This window comes from Aotus nancymaae, unplaced genomic scaffold (assembly GCF_030222135.1).
Source record: "Aotus nancymaae isolate 86718 unplaced genomic scaffold, 86718_ANA_hifiasm-v0.15.2.pri h1tg000108l, whole genome shotgun sequence".
NCBI lineage: Eukaryota > Metazoa > Chordata > Mammalia > Primates > Aotidae > Aotus > Aotus nancymaae.
This window is the reverse complement of record NW_026988523.1, coordinates 9,294,356-9,316,701: the sequence shown is the minus strand read 5'-3', so window position 1 is coordinate 9,316,701 and position 22,346 is coordinate 9,294,356. Positions and strand designations below refer to the sequence as shown.

Sequence of the window (22,346 nt, the reverse complement as noted above, 5' to 3'; positions counted from 1 at the left end):
TATTTTTTCCCCACTTTTTAACACACTATATTTTACTAACTACCTTTACTGCTTACCTGAGTGTCTCCTACCACTAGACTGTAAGTGCCATAGGGTGAGTATTTTTGTCTGACGTTACCCAAGTACACAGGAAACTCTCAGGCACACAGTAAGCACTCAGAAACAATTTTATTGAATAAATGAATAAATATAAGCTTACTATGTCCAGACATTGTGGGGTTTTTTTTAAAGGTTTTACATTTAATATCACTTTTATTCTCACAAGAATCTTGGAGGGTATGTATTATTAACCATTATTAAATAGACGCAGAAACTAAAACCCAGAGAGGTTAGGTGACTTGTCCCAGGCCACACAGCTAGTGTGGCCCAACTCCATTTGATGCCATGGTGCCTGGGTCTGAGGGCCTCAGTCTCAGCTCTGGTCATTTATCCTGCTGCCTGAGAGATTTCAGTTCTTTTCTAGTCATGTTTTTGTGATGAGGCTGTGTAGACAGGCTTCTTATCTATTTCTGAAGAGAAGACAGGTGTCTGTCCTGAGTAACTCAAGGTTTCTGTGAACCTGCAATTGAGTAAAATTGTAACTCAACACACCTATACTATTTTCCGTTGTTTGAGTTAGTGAATTCTTGAGGTGCTATGAAGACTAACAGAATAAATTCTCTCAATTCTTTCTGTGGAAATAGGAGGAGCCAGAAATATTCATGCTGTAGGAGCCTGGAGCATAGATCTTTCTGAAGACAGCACCTCACTTACTGATGTGGGCTTTTAAGCATGCCCAAGAGCTAGAATATCGTGGTTTTAGGAGATTGGTGGTGGAAACTGGTCTCATCTCACGTGCTGCAAAAGCTGGGAGCCCTCAGCCTTCTCTAGCTGGGTGTGACTACTAGGTTAGGAGAATGGTAGGCACCTCCTCAGCCATCGCTGTTCCTCAGCAAAGACTGCCATAGCCAGGGCCTGGCAGGGGCTCATTCTTTCTCATCACAAGAAGTAAGAACAGATTGGCAGCCGTGCAGGGGTGGGAGGGGAAGCCCAAATCCGCCTATCTGAGTTCTGGTCTTATCACCAGCATTTTTTCTCCCTCTGGTCACTCTGTTCTCAGCAAGCGCTCCCTGCCTTCCATGGAACACAACACAGTTCTTAGAGTAGTCCATGGGCTTCTTATCTCAGGTCTAGAAATGACAGCCCCCCTGCACAGCTACGAGGATTTCCCCTTTTCTTGGCGTCTGTGGTTCAATCAATCAGGGCAATGCCCTTGACTAGAGGGAGTCAGTCATCCCAGATTTTCCATCCCACAACTCTGCCTCCTGTACCTTAAATTGGTGATTCCCCAGCATCGATACACAATAGCGACAGTAGATAGGCATAGTTTTCAATTTTGACTCCGTTGCACGCTGGCAATGTGACCTTGAGCAGTAGGTAACGTGGCCTTTTTCCAGATCTTCTCGTTTGTAAAACAGGCACATTCATATCCATCTTTCAGTGGTGGTGTAAGCATTGGAATTCACATGTGTGAAGTTCTTGGCAATCACAGGCCTTCGATAAACAACTAGAGACACCATAGATATTTATTTTCTAAATCACTGTTCTCTTTATTTCTTGATTCCATTTTTAACAATATGAGAATTTTTAACAACCTGAAAATCTAAATGGATTTCTGTACTAAAGTTAACTATTTGCATCGCAGCTAAATATGGTGGCTACAAGTTTGCGACAGGATTGGTGTAAACTGGTAGAGAGAGAGATCACTGAGAAACAAATTCCTCCCCAAAGTAAATTTGAATTGTTTCCGAAGATGTGAGTTGTATTCATGCAGGTAACATTTTTGGACCTACTAGGTTGGCCTTGTGCTAGCCACACAGGATAGTGAAGGCATAAAACCTGGCTTCTGTTCTCATAGGCAACAGGCAAGACAAAAAAGTAAAGAAATAATTGCAGTGTCTGGGCAGGAGAGAGGTAGATTTTATTCATTTCAACTCTGGAAACTGCTACGAGGATGACTTTGTCATGACCGGCAGTGCTGAAGTCACTCGGAAGTTTGACAAGGAATCAGGCTGCCGTGCCTGCGAGCTAACCAAGGGTCACCTTGGCCAAGTTGTGGCTTGGGAACCTGTGGACTCCGTTGTTTCATCCCCAGAATTACCACCACATCCAAGACAAAGCATTGCTCTCCAGATCTGAGTTTCCCAGCTGTTTAGGGAGAAAAATGTAAATACGTCTCCTTTCTGACACGTTAAAATGAGGAAGTACTTTCAGCTCTGTAAGAAAAAAAGGCCAACTCTATATAAAATCATTTCCACTTTGCCGCATTACCAACTTCAGACTTAGCAATTTGTGCCTTTGAGGAAGAAATAGCAGAGACATAAATTAAATGGAAAGATTACTCATTTACACTAGATGCCATTTCTGGGTCTCCACAGATCTGCCTTTGTATCTAGTCTAGGTGGTCCTAACAAAGGTTCTGCTTCTCTACGGTCACGAGGCCACTCCAGGCTCTTCATGTCACTTGCAAGCACCGCCTGACAGTGCCTCACTTCATCCCTGAGCCGAAAGCCCACCACCTGCTGCCAGGACTGCCCTACGCTTTGGCAGGACTGCCAGCTAGAAGTGCAGGGTTGTTAATGCCTCATGGGAGCACACTCAGACCAGTCATGCATGGAAGCTGGAGATAAAATTTTTCCTTCTACACATGGATGACCCCGGGGAGATCCAGTAGTTCATACATCATCTGCTGCAAAATGTAAGCAATCAGCTCATCGGGAAGGCGTGGCCGGCTCCGTCCTGCTCTCCCTTATGTTTACTCTCTCTTCCTTCTTGCTTCATGTCCCTTTATCTTCACTCTTGCTTCCCTGGGATTCCACTTGCCAAAAAATTGTTAATACATTTTCCCTCAAGCTAGGTAGTTTTAGGAAACCTGAGTGAAACAAGAATATTGTAACTGAAACAGACCTTAGAGGTATTCTAGTCAAAGGCTTTCATTTTATAGAATAGAAAACTGCAGCCTGGTGGGGCAGACGCAAAGTGAGTTACTCAAATCACTTTCTTCAGGCCTTGGGTTCAGTGTTCTTTCAGTTACAGCATGCTCACATACATATAAGTAAGCATGCATATATGTGTATATGTATATACCCCATACATTCAAATCCACATGTGTATGTATATACTATATGATATATATGCATGTTATATATATTATATATGTTCTGCATAGGTCTATATATATCTATATGATACAGATCATATATAGTGTATGTATATATTCATTATCATATATATTTACATAGATAGATATGAACTTATTTTCCTTTTCTTCCTTCCAGAAATAGCAGACAAGATCTACAATCTCTTCAACGGCTACACCAGTGGGAAGGAGCAGCAGACCGCCTATAATACCCTCCTGGATCTGGGTTCCCCCACCTTACATCGGGTCCTCTACCACTATAACCAGCACTATGAGAGCTTTGGGGAATTCACCTGGCGATGTGAGGATGAGTTAGGTCCCAGGTAATCAATAAACTGCGTCAACTCTTTTAAAGACTTCTTGAAATTTTGTACTTCTTATGCTGTAATACTGTGTCCATGAAGTTGCAGAGATTTCCTAGATGAGCTTAGGCACTCGGAAAAGTCAGTTCCCTAATTTAAGACAGTTCAGCTCATGCAGATGAGTTTTGGATAAGCTCTATTTACGTAGCCCAGCTATGAATGCTTTTGCAGAACTGTGAAACAAATTTTGCTCTTGACCTGTTTTACCCTCCTCTTTATCACATTGACATGGCATTCCAAACCCTAAGACTCAAAGAGCCAAAAGCAAGGTCTTATGAAAGATAATTTTGAATTTTATTAAAGAGGTTATCCAAAAATAATTTTTGCATTTAGGTTTTTCATATGTTGTTATATGTATTGCAAATACTTGTTTTGAGTTAAATTCCACCTCTTGAAATGCAATGTGAGAGTAACCAAAGACCCATCTCGATGTCAGTCTTGGCCAGAGCTAGGGTCGCATAGTGTTTGCTAACTTCTCTTGGCCCCAAGACCACAACTGCCTAATACTCCACACCCACAGCTTTTAGGCTGCACAAACAGAATAAAGTGCTTGGAAAGTAAGAAATGAAAAGAATGTGCAGATGTATCACTTTTCTTTTGTTGTGTTCATAACTGTATATTGCTGCCTTGAGAAAACAGACGTTCCTGGAAAGAAAAGACTTTCCTGAAATTTTCAGATTGATATGATAAACATGATTTTCATATGGAATGTTGGTACCTGTATGTCACCAAATTATTTAGGCGCTTGTGAAGAAAAAAATAAATGGGGAAGGCCTATGAGAATAGGAAAAAGAATTAATGAGAAGAAAGAAAATGAAGGAAGGGAGGAAGGAAGGAAGGAGGGAAGAGGGGAAGAAAGGAAGGAAGGAATTGAAGAAAATCAACAGTATAGAATCCTCTAGCCTTTAAAGAATTCTTTCACTCCAGCTAACAGGGCAGAATGAAAGTGGCACCCAAAAGTCATTGCATGCATCTGACCTCTGACCAAACTGGAGAGAGAATTAGCCTCATTTGGCCTGCTGTGACTTGCAGTTGTAAACTTTCTCAGAAGACCATCAATACGGACATTCTATTTTCCTACATTTGAAGGAAAGAGGAAAATTAATTAGGTTTATCTCCTGAAATAAAATGATTTCATGTCTAAGATCTGGCATGATTTTTCTACAATTTGCAAATAATTTCCTGTTTGTTTGTTTATAAAGTGTGATAGTTCTTGGGCAAACAGAGCCACCGCTACAGACCAGAGGAAAAAAATATAAGTGATTTTTAATTATTTGTCTTGTCTCAGTTTTGGTAAGAGACAAACTGTGAGTTAGTTAGAAAGTAGATGCATGTGGAAGATCCAAGATGGCCGCTTAGGAGCAGCTCAGGATTGCAGCTCCCAGTGAAAGCGCAGAGGGTGAGTGGACGCCGCATTTCCAGATGGATTTTTATTGCCCACAGACCAGGAGAATCCCAGGCGGAGGAGCCCCATGGCTCGCCAGCGCAGCTGTTTTGGCCCAAGCGGCTGTTTTGCCGGCGCCCTGGCGCGGCGGTTCTCCGTACAAAACACACTGGTCTGGGTCTGGCGAGTGGGGGTCCAGGAAGCCACAGTCGCCCATTCATCTGATTAAAAATGGGGACTGAAACAACAGGGAGCCAGGCCAGGAGATTCCTGGACAAAGAAAAAAAAAGCACCACGAATCTCAGTGCTGCTGTTTCAGCCAGCTCAGTGGGTCGCCGCAAGGGAAAGCACACAGATCCCGGCGCCTTTTCAGCAGGCGAGAGAGTCGACTGTTCAACTAAAAGAAAAAAAAAAAAGGCTCTGAGGCAAGGAGCCAGGTGATCAGGGTCGGCTGGTCCCACCCCCCCACACACACACAAAAAGCAATTGGAAATGCTCCAGGTTGAGAGCTTCACAGCAAGCACAGCTGAACCTGGGACAGTCCAGCTCTGTGGGGGAGGGGTGTCCGCCATTACCGAGGTACTCCACCACTACGGAGGTAGTCCGCCTTTGCTGAGGCAGTCCGCTGTTGCCGAGGCAGTCTGCCATTACAGAGAGTCCACCATTACAGAGGTGGGCCACCATTGCCGAGGCAGTTCTAACTACACCCATATAAACAGGACTGCAGGGAAGTTCACACGGCAGCTGGGCGGAGCCCACAGCAGCTCAGCAGAGCTTCTGCAGGCAGACAGTGACTAGCCTGCCTCCTTGCTGGGCAGGGCAGCCCTGAAAAAAAGGCAGCAGCATAACAGAAATTCCTAAATAAAGCCCTAACACCCCGGGATGGAGCACCTGGAGAAAAAAAAAGGGGTGAATGAGTTCAGCTGCAGCAGACTTAAATGTACCTGCCCAGAAGCTCTGAATGAACAACGGAGCTCACAGCTCAGCATTTGAGCTCCTATAAAGGACAGACTGTCTCCTCAAGCAGCTCCCTGACTCCTGTATATCCAAAGAGTCACCTCATAAAGGAGAGATCAGACTGACATTTGGCGGGCATCCTTCTGGGACAAAGATAGCAGAAGAAGAAACTGGTAGCAACCCTTACTGTTCTGCAGCTGCTGCAGGTGACCCCAGGCAAGCAGGGCCTGGAATGAACCTCAGCAGTCCTACAGCAGAGGGGCCAGACTGTTAGAAGGAAAACTAAGAAACAGAAATAACTTCATCATCAACAAACTGGACGTCCACTCAGAGACCCAATTTGAAAGTCAGCAACTACAAAGACCACAGGTGGATAAATCCACAAAGATGGGAAGAAACCAGCGCAAAAAGGATGAAAACGCCCGAAACCAGAATGCCTCTCCTCCTACAAGGGATCACAACTCCTCACCAGCAAGGGAACAAGGCTGGATGGAGAATGAATGTGATGAAATGACAGAATCAAGCTTCAGAAGGTGGGTAATAAGAAACTTCTGTGAGCTAAAAAGAACATGTTCTAACCCAATGCAAAGAAACCAAGAACCTTGAAAAAAGATTTGACAAAATGCTAACGAGAATGGACAACGTAGAGAGGAATATAAATGAATTGATGGAGCTGAAAAACACAACACGAGAACTTCGCGAAGCATGCACAAGTTTCAACAGCCGAATTGACCAAGCAGAAGAAAGGATATCAGAGGTCGAAGATCAACCCAGTTAAATAAAACAAGAAGGCAAGATTAGAGAAAAAAGGGTAAAAGGGAATGAACAAAGTCTCCAAGAAATATGGGACTATGTGAAAAGACCTAATCTACGTTTGATAGGTGTACCTGAATGTGGCGAACAGAATGAATCCAAGCTGGAAAATACTCCTCAGGATATTATCCAGGAAAACTTCCCCAACCTAGCAAGGCTGGCCAATATTCAAGTCCAGAAAATACAGAGAACACCACAAAGATATTCCTCAAGAAGAGCAACCCCAAGGCACATAATCATCAGATTCACCAGGGTTGAAATGAAGGAGAAAATGCTAAGGGCAGCCAGAGAGAAAGGTTGGGTTACCTACAAAGGGAAGCCCGTCAGACTCATAGCAGATCTCTCAGCAGAAACGCTACAAGCCAGAAGAGAGTGGAGGCCAATATTCAACATCCTTAAAAAAAAGAACTTTCAACCCAGAATTTCATATCCAGCCAAACTAAGCTTCATAAGTGAAGGAAAAATCCTTTGCGAACAAGCAAGTACTCAGAGATTTCATCACCACCAGGCCTGCCTTACAAGAGCTCCTGAAAGAGGCACTACACATAGAAAGGAACAATCAGTACCAGCCACTCCAAAAACATACCAAATGGTAAAGAGCATCAACACAATGAAGAATCTGCATCAACTAATGGGCAAAACAGCCAGCTAGCATCATAATGGCAGGATCAAATTCACACATAACAATATTAACCCTAAATGTAAATGGACTAAATGCCCCAATCAAAAGACACAGACTGGCAAATTGGATAAAAAGCCAAAACCCATAGGTGTGCTGTATCCAGGAAACCCATCTCACATTCAAGGATACAAAAAGGCTCAAAATAAAGGGATGGAGGAAGATTTACCAAGCAAATGGAGAGCAAAAAAAAGCAGGAGTTGCAATTCTCGTCTCTGATAAAATAGACTTTAAAGCAACACAGACCAAAAGAGACAAAGAAGGACATTACATAATGGTAAAAGGATCAATGCAACGAGAAGAGTTAACGATCCTAAATATATACGCACCTAATACAGGAGCACCCAGATACATAAGGCAAGTTCTTAATGACTTACAAAGAGACTTAGACTCCCACACAATAATAGTGGGAGACTTTAACACCCCATTGTCAAGATTAGACAGATCAACAAGACAGAAAATTAACAAGGATATCCAGGACTTGAACTCAGACCTGGAACAAGCAAACCTAGTAGACATTTACAGAACTCTCCACCCCAAATCCACAGAATATACATTCTTCTCAGCACCACATCACACCTACTCTAAAATTGACCACATAATTGGAAGTAAATCACTCCTCAGCAAATGCAAAAGAACAGAAATCATAACAAACAATCTCTCAGACCACAATGCAACCAAGTTAGAACTCAGAATTCAGAAACTAACTCAGAACCACACAGCTTCATGGAAACTGAACAACTGGCTCTTGAATGTTGACTGGATAAACAATGAAATCAAGGCAGAAATAAAGATGTTCTTCGAAACCAACAAGAACGAAGACACCACATACCAGAATCTCTGGGACACATTTAAAGCAGTCTCTAGAGGAAAATATATAGCAATAAGTGCCCACAAGAGAAGCAAGGAGAGATCTAAAATTGACAACCTATCATCAAAATTGAAAGAGCTAGAAGAGCAAGATAAAAAAAAACTCAAAACCTAGCAGAAGACAAGAAATAACTAAGATCAGAGCAGAACTGAAGGAGATAGAGACACAAAAAACCCTTCAAAAAATCAATAATCCAGGAGCTGGTTTTTTGAAAAGGTCAACAAAATGACCAGATTAATAAAAAAGAAAAGAGAGAATAATCAAATAGATGCAATAAAAAATGATAAAGGGGATATCACCACAGATTCCACAGAAATTCAAACCATCATCAGAGATTATTACAAACAACTCTATGTGCATAAACTCGTAAACCTGGAAGAAATGGATAAATTCCTGGACACTTGCCTCCTCCCAAGCCTAAACCAGGAAGAAGCCAAAACCCTGAATAGACCAATAACAAGGTCTGAAGTTGAGGCAGCAATTAAGAGCCTACCATCCAAAAAAAGCCCAGGTCCAGATGGGTTCACAGCCGAATTCTACCAGACATACAAAGAGGAGCTGGTACCATTCCTTCTGAAACTATTCCAAATAACCCAAAAAGAGGGAGCCCTTCCCAGATCACTTTATGAGACCAACATCATCCTGATACCAAAACCCGGCAGAGACTGAACAAGAAGAGAAAACTTCAGGCCAATATCCATGATGAACATAGATGCAAAAATCTTCAATCAAATACTGGCAAGCCGATTGCAACAGCACATCAAAAAGCTTATCCACCATGATCAAGTAGGATTCATCCCACGGATGCAAGGCTGGTTCCACATATGCAAGTCTATAAACGTAACTCACCACATAAACAGAATCAAAGACAAAAACCACATGATTATCTCAATTGACACAGAGAAGGCCTTTGACAAAAATTCAACAGCCCTTTATGCTAAAAACCCTCAATAAACTAGGTATTGATGGAACGTATCTCAAAATAATAAAAGCTATTTACGACAAGCCAACAGCCAATATCATACTGAATGGGCAAAAACTGGAAGCATGCCCTTTGAAATCTGGCAGTAGACAAGGATGCCCTCTCTCACCACTCCTATTCAATATAGTACTGGAAGTTCTAGCCAGAGCAATCACGCAAGAAAAAGAAATAAAGGGTATTCCAATAGGAAAGGGGGAAGTCAAATTGTCTCTATTTGCAGACGACATGATTGTATATCTAGAAGACCCCATCGTCTCAGCCCAAAATCTCCTGAAACTGATAAGCAACTTCAGTAAAGTCTCAGGATACAAAATCAATGTGCAAAAATCACAAGCATTCCTATACACCAATAACAGACTTAAAGAGAGCCAAATCAAGAACGAACTGCCATTCACAATTGCTACAAAGGGAATAATATACCTAGGAATACAACTAACAAGGAACATAAAGGACCTCTTCAAGGAGAACTGCAAACCACTGCTCAACGAAATAAGAGAGGACACAAACAGATGGAGAAACATTCCACGTTCATGGTTAGGAAGAATCAATATCATGAAAATGGCCATACTTCCCAAAGTAATTTACAGATTCAACGCTATCCCCATCAAGCTACCAATGACCTTCACAGAACTGGAAAAAACCACCTTAAACTTCATATGGAACCAAAAGAGAGCCCGCATAGCCAAGTCAATTCTAAGCAAAAAGAACAAAGCGGGAGGCATCACACTACCGGACTTCAAACTATACTACAAGGCTACAGTAATCAAAACAGCATGGTACTGGTACCAAAACAGAGATATAGACCAATGGAACAGAACAGAGTCCTCGGAGGCAACATAACATATCTACAACCATCCAATCTTTGACAAACCTGACAAAAACAAGCAATGGGGAAAGGATTCCCTGTTTAATAAATGGTGTTGGGAAAACTGGCTAGCCATGTGCAGAAAGCAGAAACTGGACCCCTTCCTGACACCTTACACTAAAATTAACTCCAGATGGATTAAAGACTTAAATATAAGACCTAACATCATAAGAACCCTAGAAGAAAATCTAAGCAAAACCATTCAGGACATAGGCGTAGGCAAGGACTTCATGACCAAAACACCAAAAGCATTGGCAACAAAAGCCAAAATAGACAAATGGGACCTGATCAAACTCCACAGCTTCTGCACAGCAAAAGAAACAATCATTAGAGTGAATTGGCAACCAACAGAATGGGAGAAAATTTTTGCAGTTTACCCATCTGACAAAGGGCTGATATCCAGCATTTACCATGAACTAAAGCAGATTTACAAGAAAAAACAAGCCCATTCAAAAGTAGGCGAAGGATATGAACAGACACTTTACAAAAGAAGACATACATGAGGCCAACAAACATATGAAAAAATGCTCGTCATCACTGGTCATTAGAGAAATGCAAATCAAAACTACATTGATATACCATCTCACGCTAGTTAGAATGGTGATCATTAAAAAATCTGGAGACAACAGATGCTGGAGAGGATGTGGAGAAATAGGAACACTTTTACACTGTTGGTGGGAGTGTAAATTAATTCAACCATTGTGGAAGACAGTGTGGCGATTCCTCAAGGACCTAGAAATAGAAATTCCATTTGACCCAGCAATCCCATTACTGGGTATATATCCAAAGGATTATAAATCATTCTACTATAAGGACACATGCACACAAACATTCATTGCAGCACAGTTTACAATAGCAAAGACCTGGAACCAACCTAAATGCCCATCAATGATAGACTGGACAGGGAAAATGTGGCACATATACACCATGGAATATCAAAAACGATGAGTCCGTGTCCTTTGTAGGGACATGGATGAACCTGGAAACCATCATTCTCAGCAAACTGACGCAAGAACAGAAAATCAAACACCACATGTTCTCACTCATAGGCAGGTGTTGAACAATGAGAACATATGGACACAGGGAGGGGAGCACTACACACTGGGGTCTGTTGGGGGGAAATAGGGGAGGGGACAGCGGGGGGTGGGGAGTTGGGGAGAGATATCATGGGGAGAAATGCCAGATATAGGTGAAGGGGAGGAAGGCAGCAAATCACACTGCCACGTGTGTACCTATGCAACAATCTTGCATGTTCTTCACATGTACCCCAAAACCTAAAATACAATAAAAAAAAAGAAAGTAGATACATGTTAAGAAATGTCCTCTTCACTTCATACCCTATCTTTGTCCTGACCTTATTCTTACTCATCCCTAATATCAACCCCATTCTCTAACTCTCTCCTCTCCTCCCCACTCCCTCTACCTCCTCACCCCTCCTTTCCTCTCTGCTTCTCTCTCCCCTCTTCTTCTCCCTTCCCGTCTCTCCTCTGACATTTATTGAGTGTATATATACAGTTCTTTGTCAGGGAACATAAATGTCACAATTTGAAACGCACTAACATTGCATATATCATCTTGATTTCTAAGGGCATTTGGAGTGCTTTTAAAATTTCTCTCTTGTGACTCAAAAGTCAGAAGGAAAATTGGTTAATGAAGAAAGTGAGCAGAGGAAGAAATGTAGATCTTGTTGTAAAGTAAGGCCACTGCTGATTGCACACTCTCCTCCCAAGGGGCTCTTTCATGTGTAATACTAGTCTTTCATGGCTATATATTAGAAAACATTGTGTAGTTTCATTAGTCTGCAGGAAATAAAATTTGGCTTTTTAGTGACATGGATCTCAGAGAGAACCACAGGAAAGGAAAAATCCTTTTCTTGAAATATATCAACCCACTTTGGGGTTAGTTGTGAAGAGGAGTAGAAAAGGGTCTATGGCTATTCACTTCCTCGGAGCAAATGGAGGATTCCCTCAGTTCACCACAGTCCAACTCCATTAAAACTCTATGAGCCCTCCAGATTGAGCTGAGGGTTGAAAATAGTTTAAGAAAAACACTGGTTGTACCATTAATAAGAAAGAAAGTCACAGGCTCCAAAATGGTAAATGGCAATACCAAATTTATTATTATTATTATTTAAAGTGAGCACTGAAAGCAGCAGCAAAGACTGTATGGGCTAATTAAATTCATTCTCTCAGAAGGATGATAGGAGGTACTCCTTTGTTCATTTCTTGAAGATGATGCTGATATTGTCTCTCACTCTTCCCCCACTCCCCCTTTCTACACATCCCATGAACTTGTCAACAACTAATGGCATATAGTAGGACAGATTGAGAGGAAGGGTCATCAAAGTTCTTGTTGATGACAACTTTTGGAAAACTTACTTGGCCAAACTGCAGAGGCTGATAGGGAATGTACAGATAGATCATCCACCCAAGATGATTTAGTCGGCAGGCAGAGTGTTTGTTTGATTTCTTTTGACCCACCATTGAAGTTGGAGAAAATATGACTGTCCCTCCCATGACTTGACTCCACTCTTACATAGTCTTTGACTTTGCTGCTGAAGCTCAGACCCTTCCTCCAGTGGGAATCTCCACCCTTCTCCCAGCTCATTCTTTAGAAATGCAGGGAGGTCATACCTTGGCAATGCTCATTGCCAGAACAGAAGAAGAGAAATGAAATAAACGTGGCTATTGTTCTTTGAAAGTGCTCTCTAAATAAGGTGAATGCAATTTCAGCTTCTAGAAGGAATTGTGATATGGTTTGGCTGTGTCCCCACCCAAATCTCATCTTGAATTCTCATATGTGGTGGGAGGGACCTGGTGGGAAGTAATTGAATCATGGGGGCAGGCCATTCTTGTGATAGTGAATAAGTCTTATGAGATCTAATGGTTTTAAAAATGGGAGTCTCCTTGCAAAAGCTGTCTTCTCTTGTCTGCCACCATGTGAGACATGCCTTTCACCTTCTGCCATGATTGTGAGGCCTCCCCAGCCACGTGGAACTGTAAGTTCAATTAAACCTCTTTCTTTTGTAAATTTCCCAGTCTCAGGCATGTCTTTCTCAGCAGTGTGGAAACAGACTAATACAAATTGTTGATGAAACTAGAAAAGAGTGGTTCTACATAGAGGAGTTAGACTAGCAGTCAATAAATGCTGCAAAGAGTCGTGTTGAGTTTCCCGAATCAGTAGTCTTTGTCGTGTTTTCCAGGTAAAAAGAGTTTGTTCAAATAAGAGTATCTTCCTTCGTGGGTCTCTGGTTATCTTACTGCATGGGTCTCATTTTTAAAGAACAAGAAAAACGCAACTGAATGAGGGGATCCTGATCTTTCACTCCTCCTGTATTCAGAGTCAAATCCAGTGAGGTCTGAGAACTGGCTCTACACTTTCCTTATCTATGACACCAGAAATGGGTGCCAGGAAGAAGGGGCTGTACCAGTGACATGGTGTTGCTAGTCGTTTCCTCCAAGCTAGATGCCAGAGGCTCTCACACTCGGTGCTCCTGGCCCAGAGGGATCACTCCTTTCCAGTGTGTGCAACTTGGGGCACGTTGCTCTTCCCTCTCCCTTCTTTCTCAGGAATCTGCAATGGCTCAGGTGACCTTCATCACCTTCTTTGTTTTCCCTCTCCTTTGACTGGGGCTAAGTGACAATGATAATGGCCTCCTGACTTTCTGAGGGAGGTGGAGAAATGGAGCATGAGCTCACCTGAAGGTTAATTAGGTGACGTGTGCAACTGACAATCTGCATTTTCCCAAAGGATAATCCTGTGTCGACATGAACTGAGGGCATTATTGTCCTTGCCTTTATCATACTACAGCTACTTCCGTCCAGGCATAATTGGTCAAATCTAATATCCTTTTTAGTTCAACATAACAGCTGCTTCTAGCAGTTCAGAAGCAGCCTTGAAAGGGAAATATCCAGTCAAGCACATTATTTGTCATTTAGTGATGATAAATGACTAGCTTTAAAGAAACTTGATTTGTCTTTCAAATCTGCCAATTCTATGATTTTTTAAAGGCATGCATTTCCACTAAAATATTATTTATTTTCTCTTCTTTATTTTTCCTTACTGTGCTTTTGTCTGTTTCTTTTTGGTTCTTGCTCATTTTGAACATTTATCCCATTCATTCATTTTCTGGGCAGATATTTATGGAGGACTCACTGTTTTAAGTGCCAAAGATAAAACGGAGCAAAACACACCTCACTCTGCCCACCTGAAGTTTAGAGTCTCACACTCACAGTAGCTGTGCTCATCCAGACTCTCTCTTCTTTCTAACTTAAGTAACCTCTGTGCTTGATCCATAGGAAAGCTGGTCTCATCCTTTCCCAGCTTGGGGACCTCAGCAGTTGGTGCAATGGACTCCTTCAGGAGCCCAAGATAAGCTTGCGGCGCAGCTCACTCAAGTACCTGGGCTGCCGCTACAGCGAGATCAAACCCTATGGACTTGACTGGGCGGAGCTCAGCCGGGACCTCAGGAAGACGTGTGAGGAGCAGACCCTGAGCATCCCCTACAATGACTATGGGGACAGCAAAGAGATCTAACAGCATAAGGCCAGCGAGCTGCTGCCAGAATGAAACGGGAAAGAGGAGGGATCCTTCTGGGTTGGTTTGTGGATTTTTAATATTTTTTAATGGAACATTAAAACCTCCACAGCAACATTGAAACCAGGGAGAAAGCGATCCTTGCTCCCTGAAGAACTTCTTCAGTATGATGTTCTCCATCTGCATGACTGGGAAATCTGCCAGCCAGTGGCTTCATGCAGCGCCATATTTCTTTAAAGGATTACTTTGGGGTTTGCTTTGCCATTGATTTGGTCCATTCATTTTTTTCTTCCCTGAGAAGTTTACAGAAATGCTCAAGAGCTCTGCTATGCTCCCCATGAAAAGTCTATTAAGTAGGCACCCCGTGCTCACTGAGTTCCTAAATCTATTCCAACTGGGGACAGAGGTGAGGCCAGAACATTATTAGGCCTGCCTCAGGCCCCACCTTCAAACATTCCTCGGGAAGCATCTCACTCTGGGAGCCTCGGCCCTGCTCACAGAGAAAGACAATTAGAAAATTGGAGAAGGTGGCCCTTGTCTGTGCCTCCTGGTTTTCCTCCCAGGCCTTCCCATCACTATTTCCATACCCAAAAGGTGAGCCCAGCTTTTGTTACAGGCCCCAGTGGGCCACTTGGGTTTCGAGATCTTTCCTTATATTAAGCCAGGACTGGGATTAAATCTCCCTCTGTCAAATCTCTGTCCCCTCCTCTGAACAACATGATCTTTGAGAGGGAACAAGATGCCATCTGTCAAATGCACCTTCAGAAAAGTCTACCTGGGAGACTAGTTAGTTAGCAGTCCACATTCTAGAAGAGACTTGGAGTTTTTTTTTTTTTTAAAAAAACCCATGCTTCCTTTGGATGGACTTCTCCAGACCGCCAATATATATCCATGTGCCTGGATTATCTTTAACCCCCACACCTCTTACCCTGGACAGATAAGGCTTGGCAGAGGTCTGATCGGGTCCAGGAAGGATGGATACTTTCATCTCAGTGTTACAGTGAACTAAAGCTATTATTGATCACAAAAACTTCTGTTCATCCCCACCTTGCTAAATCTGCTTGTGTTGCTAGTTTTGCAAATTGTTTCTCCGATGACCATAAGGAGGAGGATTCTACCGTGGTCACTGTCCGTCCGGTCACTGGGATTCTGTGTAGGCAAGCACCCCTAACTGCAGGAGGAGCTAGAGTGTTGTTTCCATCCCACCGTCCAAGCATTGGCATGGTCATGGTCATGAATAGTGGCCCAGCCAACAGAAAGCCCATCCTTTCAGAAAGAGCCTGGCAAGGCTGTGTCGACTGGTGATGGCCTTAGCTGTCCTGCACACCTCAGTGGCCTGAACGCTCACTCAGCCACCATGCCTTTGACTAGGGCTCCTTATTTGGAAACACATGAGAAAGGTCAGGAAAGCAGTGCAGGACCTATAAGGCAAGTCATCTAGCTATATTGGTTTTCTAAATAGTAATAATGACAGACAACATTTATTGAGTGCTTGCTGTATGCCAGGCACTGCTCTAAGCACTTTAGGTATCACTGAATTCTCATAGCAACTCCTAAGGAAAGTGCTATTCTTGTCTCCATTTTAGTGTTGGGGAAAACGAGGCAAAGAGGTTATACAGCTGGCCCCAAATCCCTCATGCACTGTAACTCACACTGAGTTTCAGTGTGAGTTCAGGCTGTTGGCCTCCAGGATGCAGGATCTCAGCTACCCTGGGTACTCAGTTCTGTTTTCAGTATCATGTGGCACACAACCATCCCAGCTCTCAGCCCCACAGGGCACCTGCCCAGAGAGCTTTACCTTTCCCAAGCATCTGTGGCATGGACGTGTCCTCCATGCAGTGGAAGGAGGAGGGGCCAAAGTGTGCCCTTAGCCTTTGGAGCTAGAGCACCCTTGGGATCCCCAGTTCCACCGCACGCAGCCCTCCTCCCCACCCTCATGACTGGGAAGGAAGCCTGTGATGAGGCTGAGATAAAGCACAGGATGGTTTCATTCTCCTCTCTGCTTCTTTCCAGAGAAACACTGAAAGATTTATTTCAAACTCTCTAATGCACCTGCCTCAGAGATTCCCCTAATTCCAAAGCAAAGATCAGCAGAAAAATTGGCTGTCTCACCTGTGGAAAATGCTGGAGCCTCAGTTAAAGTGCCTCAAAGGGCAAATATCTCACCATCGCCAGAGAAGATGCGACAGGCCAATCTGACAGGGGCCGGCGTATCTTTGCTGCTACTGTGTTGCCAACCTTCTGTTCACATCTGTGCAGAATGCGGTGTCTTAAGCTTGAGTGCAAGGAGGGTGAGGCTGCCGATGCCTTCCTGCCCAGAATTGGATGACATGGAGTTGACAGGACAGGGAGAGGGTGGGGCAGGTATCAGGGTCACTCCTCTGCCCCGTCCTTCTGTTTTTATTACTATTTTCCTCTCTCCTATCTGTCTTTGCCCCGATCTCCCAAGTTCCTCCACCTTCTTTGTCTTTTACTTCTTTCTGTGACCCTCCTTTTTTGCCCCCTTTCCCCAAGACTTTCTTCCTCCAGTTTTCCCTTGAGTTCTCCTCACTGAATGTGTGTATGTATGTGCGTGCACACACACACACACACACAATGCACACAACTCCTACGACTGGCGCCTACTTACATTCAAGTTAAAAAGGCCAATATGAATGGGGCAGGGGAAAGTCTTAGGATGGTAGTACAATTGACTGGAGGATTTTTTCACCCTGGAAGACGCTGTTAATCTCAGCCTGCTGACTTTTCCTGAAGCTTGCCTGAAGGAACCCATTCTGGCTAGAAAGGGTGATGGTACTGGACCAGTATTCAACCTCAACTTTTCAAGCTGCCAAACAGGTATTAAGGGAGGTGCTTATATCCCACCAACATTCTCCCAGCTCCCGTGTCCCCAAGACCTCTGGGATTTCCTCTTGAATGTACATGAACCACTGTAATAGCATTAGACTTTTAATTGAGTGTGCAATCGTTTTTCATGGAGTTTGGTCAGTTCATTATTTTTTAGTTAACTACACTTCTTGATATTCAAATGTTCTATTAAAAAACTGAGTATGAAGAAAAACACTTTACTACTATAGAAGGAAGAAAGAATATAATATGACCATCTTCAGGTATAACAGTGTTGTTTAAAAGAGAACTATTGTATGATTATAAAAGATGAAATAATTAACTGAATAATAAAACAAAGCTATTAGTAAGTGTTGGGTGTGTGGATGTTATCTTGTGTCTTTCAATAATCTGAGTGACCTGGTTAGCCCCACCAGGGAATTTGTTAAGGTTTTAAATGTTACACTTCAGCTTCCAAACATATGGGCCTTATTAAAGTCATCATTCTAATTAGAAAAAAAATCAAATATTTCATAGCAAATTATAAACTTATCATTAAATAGTAGTGAGTCCCATCTTCTCTCTACAGCCTTCTCCAAATAAGTAGCCACTGAAATGTATTTGTTGCACAGCTCTGCTATATTCTAGACCCTATGCGTGATGCAGCAGTTACAGGCTTGTTCTCTATCAGAGAGCATTGGGGAAAATTAGGCATTGAACTTATCACCAAGAGGTGAGGAGAACCATGACAAAGAAGTACAGGATGCTATGATAGCTCTTGAAATTCATACTTTGCTGATTTAAGAAAAATGTTACAAAAGGCCCTCCCAGACTCATTCCTGTCTTGCATTGTGTAGGGGTGTTTGAGACAGACTGACTTATGAAATGCTTCAAGATAGGTAACCCCAAACACGTAATCTCTCTCTCTTTTTTTTTTATGTTTGCACTACTCATTTATTTTTTTAAATATATTTTATTGCATTTTAGGTTTTGGGGTACATGTGAAGACCATGCAAGATTGTTGCGTAGGTACACACATGGCAGTGTGGTTTGCTGCCTTCCTCCCCATCACCTGTATCTGGCATTTCTCCCCATGTTATCCCTCCCATCTCTTTCTTTCTCTCTACAATACCACTTTAAATGGAGGTTATCTCAGCTGCCATCAAAATGTGCCATTCTATTTAGATTCTTCAGTAATCAGATGTTAAGTGCCTGGGCTTAATAGGTCCTCTTGAGAAGTAATGATCAGAATCCAAGTCCCTGCCCAAGCAGGGGCACTTAAAAGAAGGTGATGACTGTAGAAGTTCTAAAATGTGGCCACAGATTTTTTGACACCCCTCCCATATAAGGTGTGATCTACTGACTGCCTCTCCCCTGGGATCTGGGCAGGTTTATAACTATTTTGGCCAATAGATGATGATGGAAGTGACACTATGTGACTTTCAAGTCTGAGTTGTAAAAGACCTTAGGGCTTCTGCCCTCTTCTCTGGAAACTCTTTCTCTTGGAGCTCTGAGCTGCCACCTAAGAACTTTAAGACCACTGTGCTGAGATCACCATGCTGGAGTGGTTACATGGCAGCACTCTGGTCCACAGTCCCAGCTCAGATAACCTTGCCAAAACAGGAACGAAGCTCCCTTGGGACACTAAGACTGTCTCTCTGCCAGTTGCACACCACCAAGCAACCTCCACCAAAGCCATGTGAAAGAGAAGAATCACCCTGCAAGTACCTCCTGAATATCTGCCCACCCCCACCGAATTATGTAACAGAATAAAATGGTTATTGTTTTAATCCACTAAGGGTTTTTTGTTTGTTGGTTGGTTGGTTCTTTTTTTGAGATGGAGATTTGCTCTTGTTGCCCAAGCTGGAGTGCAATGGCGCAATCTCAGCTCACTGCAACCTCTGCCTCCCAGGTTCAAGCAAGTCTCCTGTCCCAGTCTCCTGAGTAGCTGGGATTACAGGCACCTGGCACCACATCTAGCTAATTTTTTTGTATTTTTAGTAGAGACGGAGTTTTGCCATGTTGGCCAGGCTGGTCTTGAACTCCTGATCTCAGGTGATCCACCTGCCTCAGTCTCCCAAAGTGCTGGGATTTACAGGCATGAGCCCTGCCCTGGGCATGAATTCACTGCAGAAAGAACGTGTGGAGACTGGGCTACATGCACAATGTCCCCCCCACCAATGAATTTGGTCGCTGCCTCCATGGAGGGAGCAAGAAGAAGGGTGGGGCACTGTATCCTAATACTTCTGAAGGGGTGAACCTTAGACCCCAGACAGGAAACCCAGGAGAAGAAGAGAATTGTTCCAGAACTGGGCAAAGAAAGAGAAGAGCCGGGCATGGTGGCTCACGCCTGTAATCCCAGCACTTTAGGAGGCGGAGGTGGGTGGATCACCTGAGGTCAGGAGTTTGAGATCAGCCTGGTCAACATGGTGAAACCCTGTCTCTACTAAAAATAGAAAAATTAGCTAGGTGTGGTGGCAGGCATCTGTAATCCCAGCTACTTGGGAGGCTGAGGCAGGAGAAGCACTTTAAACCGGGAAGTGGAGGTTGCAATGAGCCAAGACCGGGTCATTGCACTTCACTCTGCACAACAAGAGTGAAACTCCATCTCAAAAATAAAAATAAATAAATAAATAAAGAGAAGGGAGTGGACAATTAGGGACAAGGAAAAAACATTAGAAGAGAAGAATTTCTCCCAATTACTTTGTTTTTCTGTCCTTTTGCATTTGGAACTTTTTGGATGCAAATGTGCACACCCCATACTTAATATGTGCCAGGCACTGTGCTAAACACTTGAACTGCATAATAGTCCACAACCTTCAATGCAAGTCTAAAATAAATACTCTTTAAGAAAGAGGAAGGAGAGTCTCAATCTTTATATATCTTGCCCAAGTTCACAGTTAAATGGAAGTCCAGGCATTTTGACCAAGGGCTGTCTGACACTAATCCTTACACCATACTGCCATCATGATGAATGAGTTTCCTTCTCATTCAGTTTCCTGACAATGGAAAGACTCGTCCCACTGAGATTTTTGCAAATCACAGCCCAGTTACCCCATGCCAGGCAATAAGTGAGAGTGTGGTTGGCCAGTGCAAACCTAGTACTGCTGTTAGCAAATCAACTCAGGACACACAGATCTCCTTCACAAGCTGAGCAGATCGTCTCTTCTTGTTTATTTGTTTAGCTTGGTGTAGGTTTATTTTATTTTCTGTCTGTCATGTGAGGATGATCCAGAGCCAAGAAACTGTGACTCTCACTCCGTATGCTCAGTGTTGCCTTTTACTGTGCTTTCTCAGCTCTTTTTGGCCTAGTCTCTGTGTTCTGCACGCATCCATGGTAACACTCAATGCTTGGGTGAGAACTTGGGGAACAAATGCCTACTGCCCTGAGGACAGCATAGCTTGATACGTTTTGATAACCTAATGCCTCCTAACCCTGCTCCCACCAGCAACTCCTATTTTATTGTCATATCAAATGAGCCAATTAATGGGCAGTTTGGTTTCAAATGAAACCTCAACATTATGTAACAAAAGTTTACGATTTCTCTTGACATATGTGGGAGTCCAGGACTTAGCTCATGTCTGCCCTATTCCAAACTGAGAAAATAAATAAATAAATCTCTTTGTTCTGGGATTTTGCAGTGTCTGCTGTAATTGGACTGATTCCCCTAGTGATAGACAGGTTTTGACATCATGTTTCTTCACCAAATCTGCCTTTTGTTAGAGCCTATGATATGCGTACTCACATGGGAGCACAAATTAGTGTAATTGATTCCTTACTAACTTTCTCAGTAGGAGAACTTTAGCCATATTTTGTGCTTAATAATTAGGAGCAACTTCCTTTGTTTCAAATAATTCAAATGTCAAGTTCCCCTGGGGCTATTGGTGTCCAATGAATCAGACAGTGTTCCCTTTCACTCCCTGTCCCTGTGGTGTGGAATGTAACAGTAATGCACATACTCCTAACCAGCCAACTGCCTCTTTGTTCTCAGATCCATTTCCCAACCTTCCACCGTTCTGTTCTATATCACATAGTGCTGACTCTTACAGCAACTGTTAAAACTTTTCCCGGACACCTTTGTCAACAGGCTTCCAGCGTGTTGGGAGAGTCAGAGGGAGTTGTAGATCACTGGAGGAAAGGAAGAAGAAGGCAGCCAGGGTATGCCACCATCTCCTTCATAACTTCTGTCTCCTCCCTGTGTCCCTCCACCCGCTCAAAGCCGGCGCTGCGCCCTGATGTTGCCACTCTGATAGGCTGCTCCTGTTTGTCCTTCTGCCATCCCAGAGTCTTTCTAATTGGATTCCCACTTTGAACTTCCTCTGTGGAATTACTTAAAATGTACTCTGCTTTCCTGACTAGGTCTCGATTAATACATACTTCAAACTAAAAATTAGTATATATCATCTGACATAGACATTTTGTAACTTCAGGATTTGAAAGACAATCTGGAGATAACAATTTTATGCCAAAAGTAAGTACGTTTTTATGAATTCTAGGATTAATTGCAGGGCTGACAATAGGTTTCCACTTGAGTGCTAAATTTGATCAAGTGGCAGTGGCTGCCTGGAAAACTGACTTGAAAAAGATTCTGAGAATGGATCTGTACTTGGCCAGAAAGAGTGATGAGATCCATGATCAATACTTCACACAGATACTGAAATGGCAAATAGCAAGATGTGTGCCATGCATTTGCCTTGCATAATTTATAATCCAAAATAGGCACAGAATACTCAAAGTACAGACTATTCAGGAAAATCTATTATGTATGCACCATATATTGTATAGAGTTTATGACATATACAAAGGTGAACATAAGTTCATTACACGTTGAAATGGAAATAGAGTGAGAACAAACCACATTTCTGAGATTTGCTAACCCCACTCCTTACACA

At 42.9% G+C, this 22,346-nt stretch overlaps 1 protein-coding gene across 3 annotated transcripts in view; it reads left to right on the top strand.

Moving 5' to 3' along the window:
* The window catches only part of ASTN1 (astrotactin 1), a 335,413-nt gene extending 317,586 nt beyond the window's left edge, over positions 1 to 17,827 (top strand). For 2 of the 3 annotated variants that reach the window (XM_021668017.2, XM_021668016.2), the window contains exons 22-23: positions 3,318 to 3,501; positions 14,390 to 17,827. In XM_021668017.2, the coding sequence (XP_021523692.1) occupies positions 3,318 to 3,501; positions 14,390 to 14,627 (422 nt within the window). In that variant the 3' untranslated portion in view covers positions 14,628 to 17,827. The remainder of the gene's footprint in view (positions 1 to 3,317; positions 3,502 to 14,389) is intronic. The other variant, XR_002478082.2, reaches the window with a different exon arrangement.
* Positions 17,828 to 22,346: the final 4,519 nt, after the last annotated feature.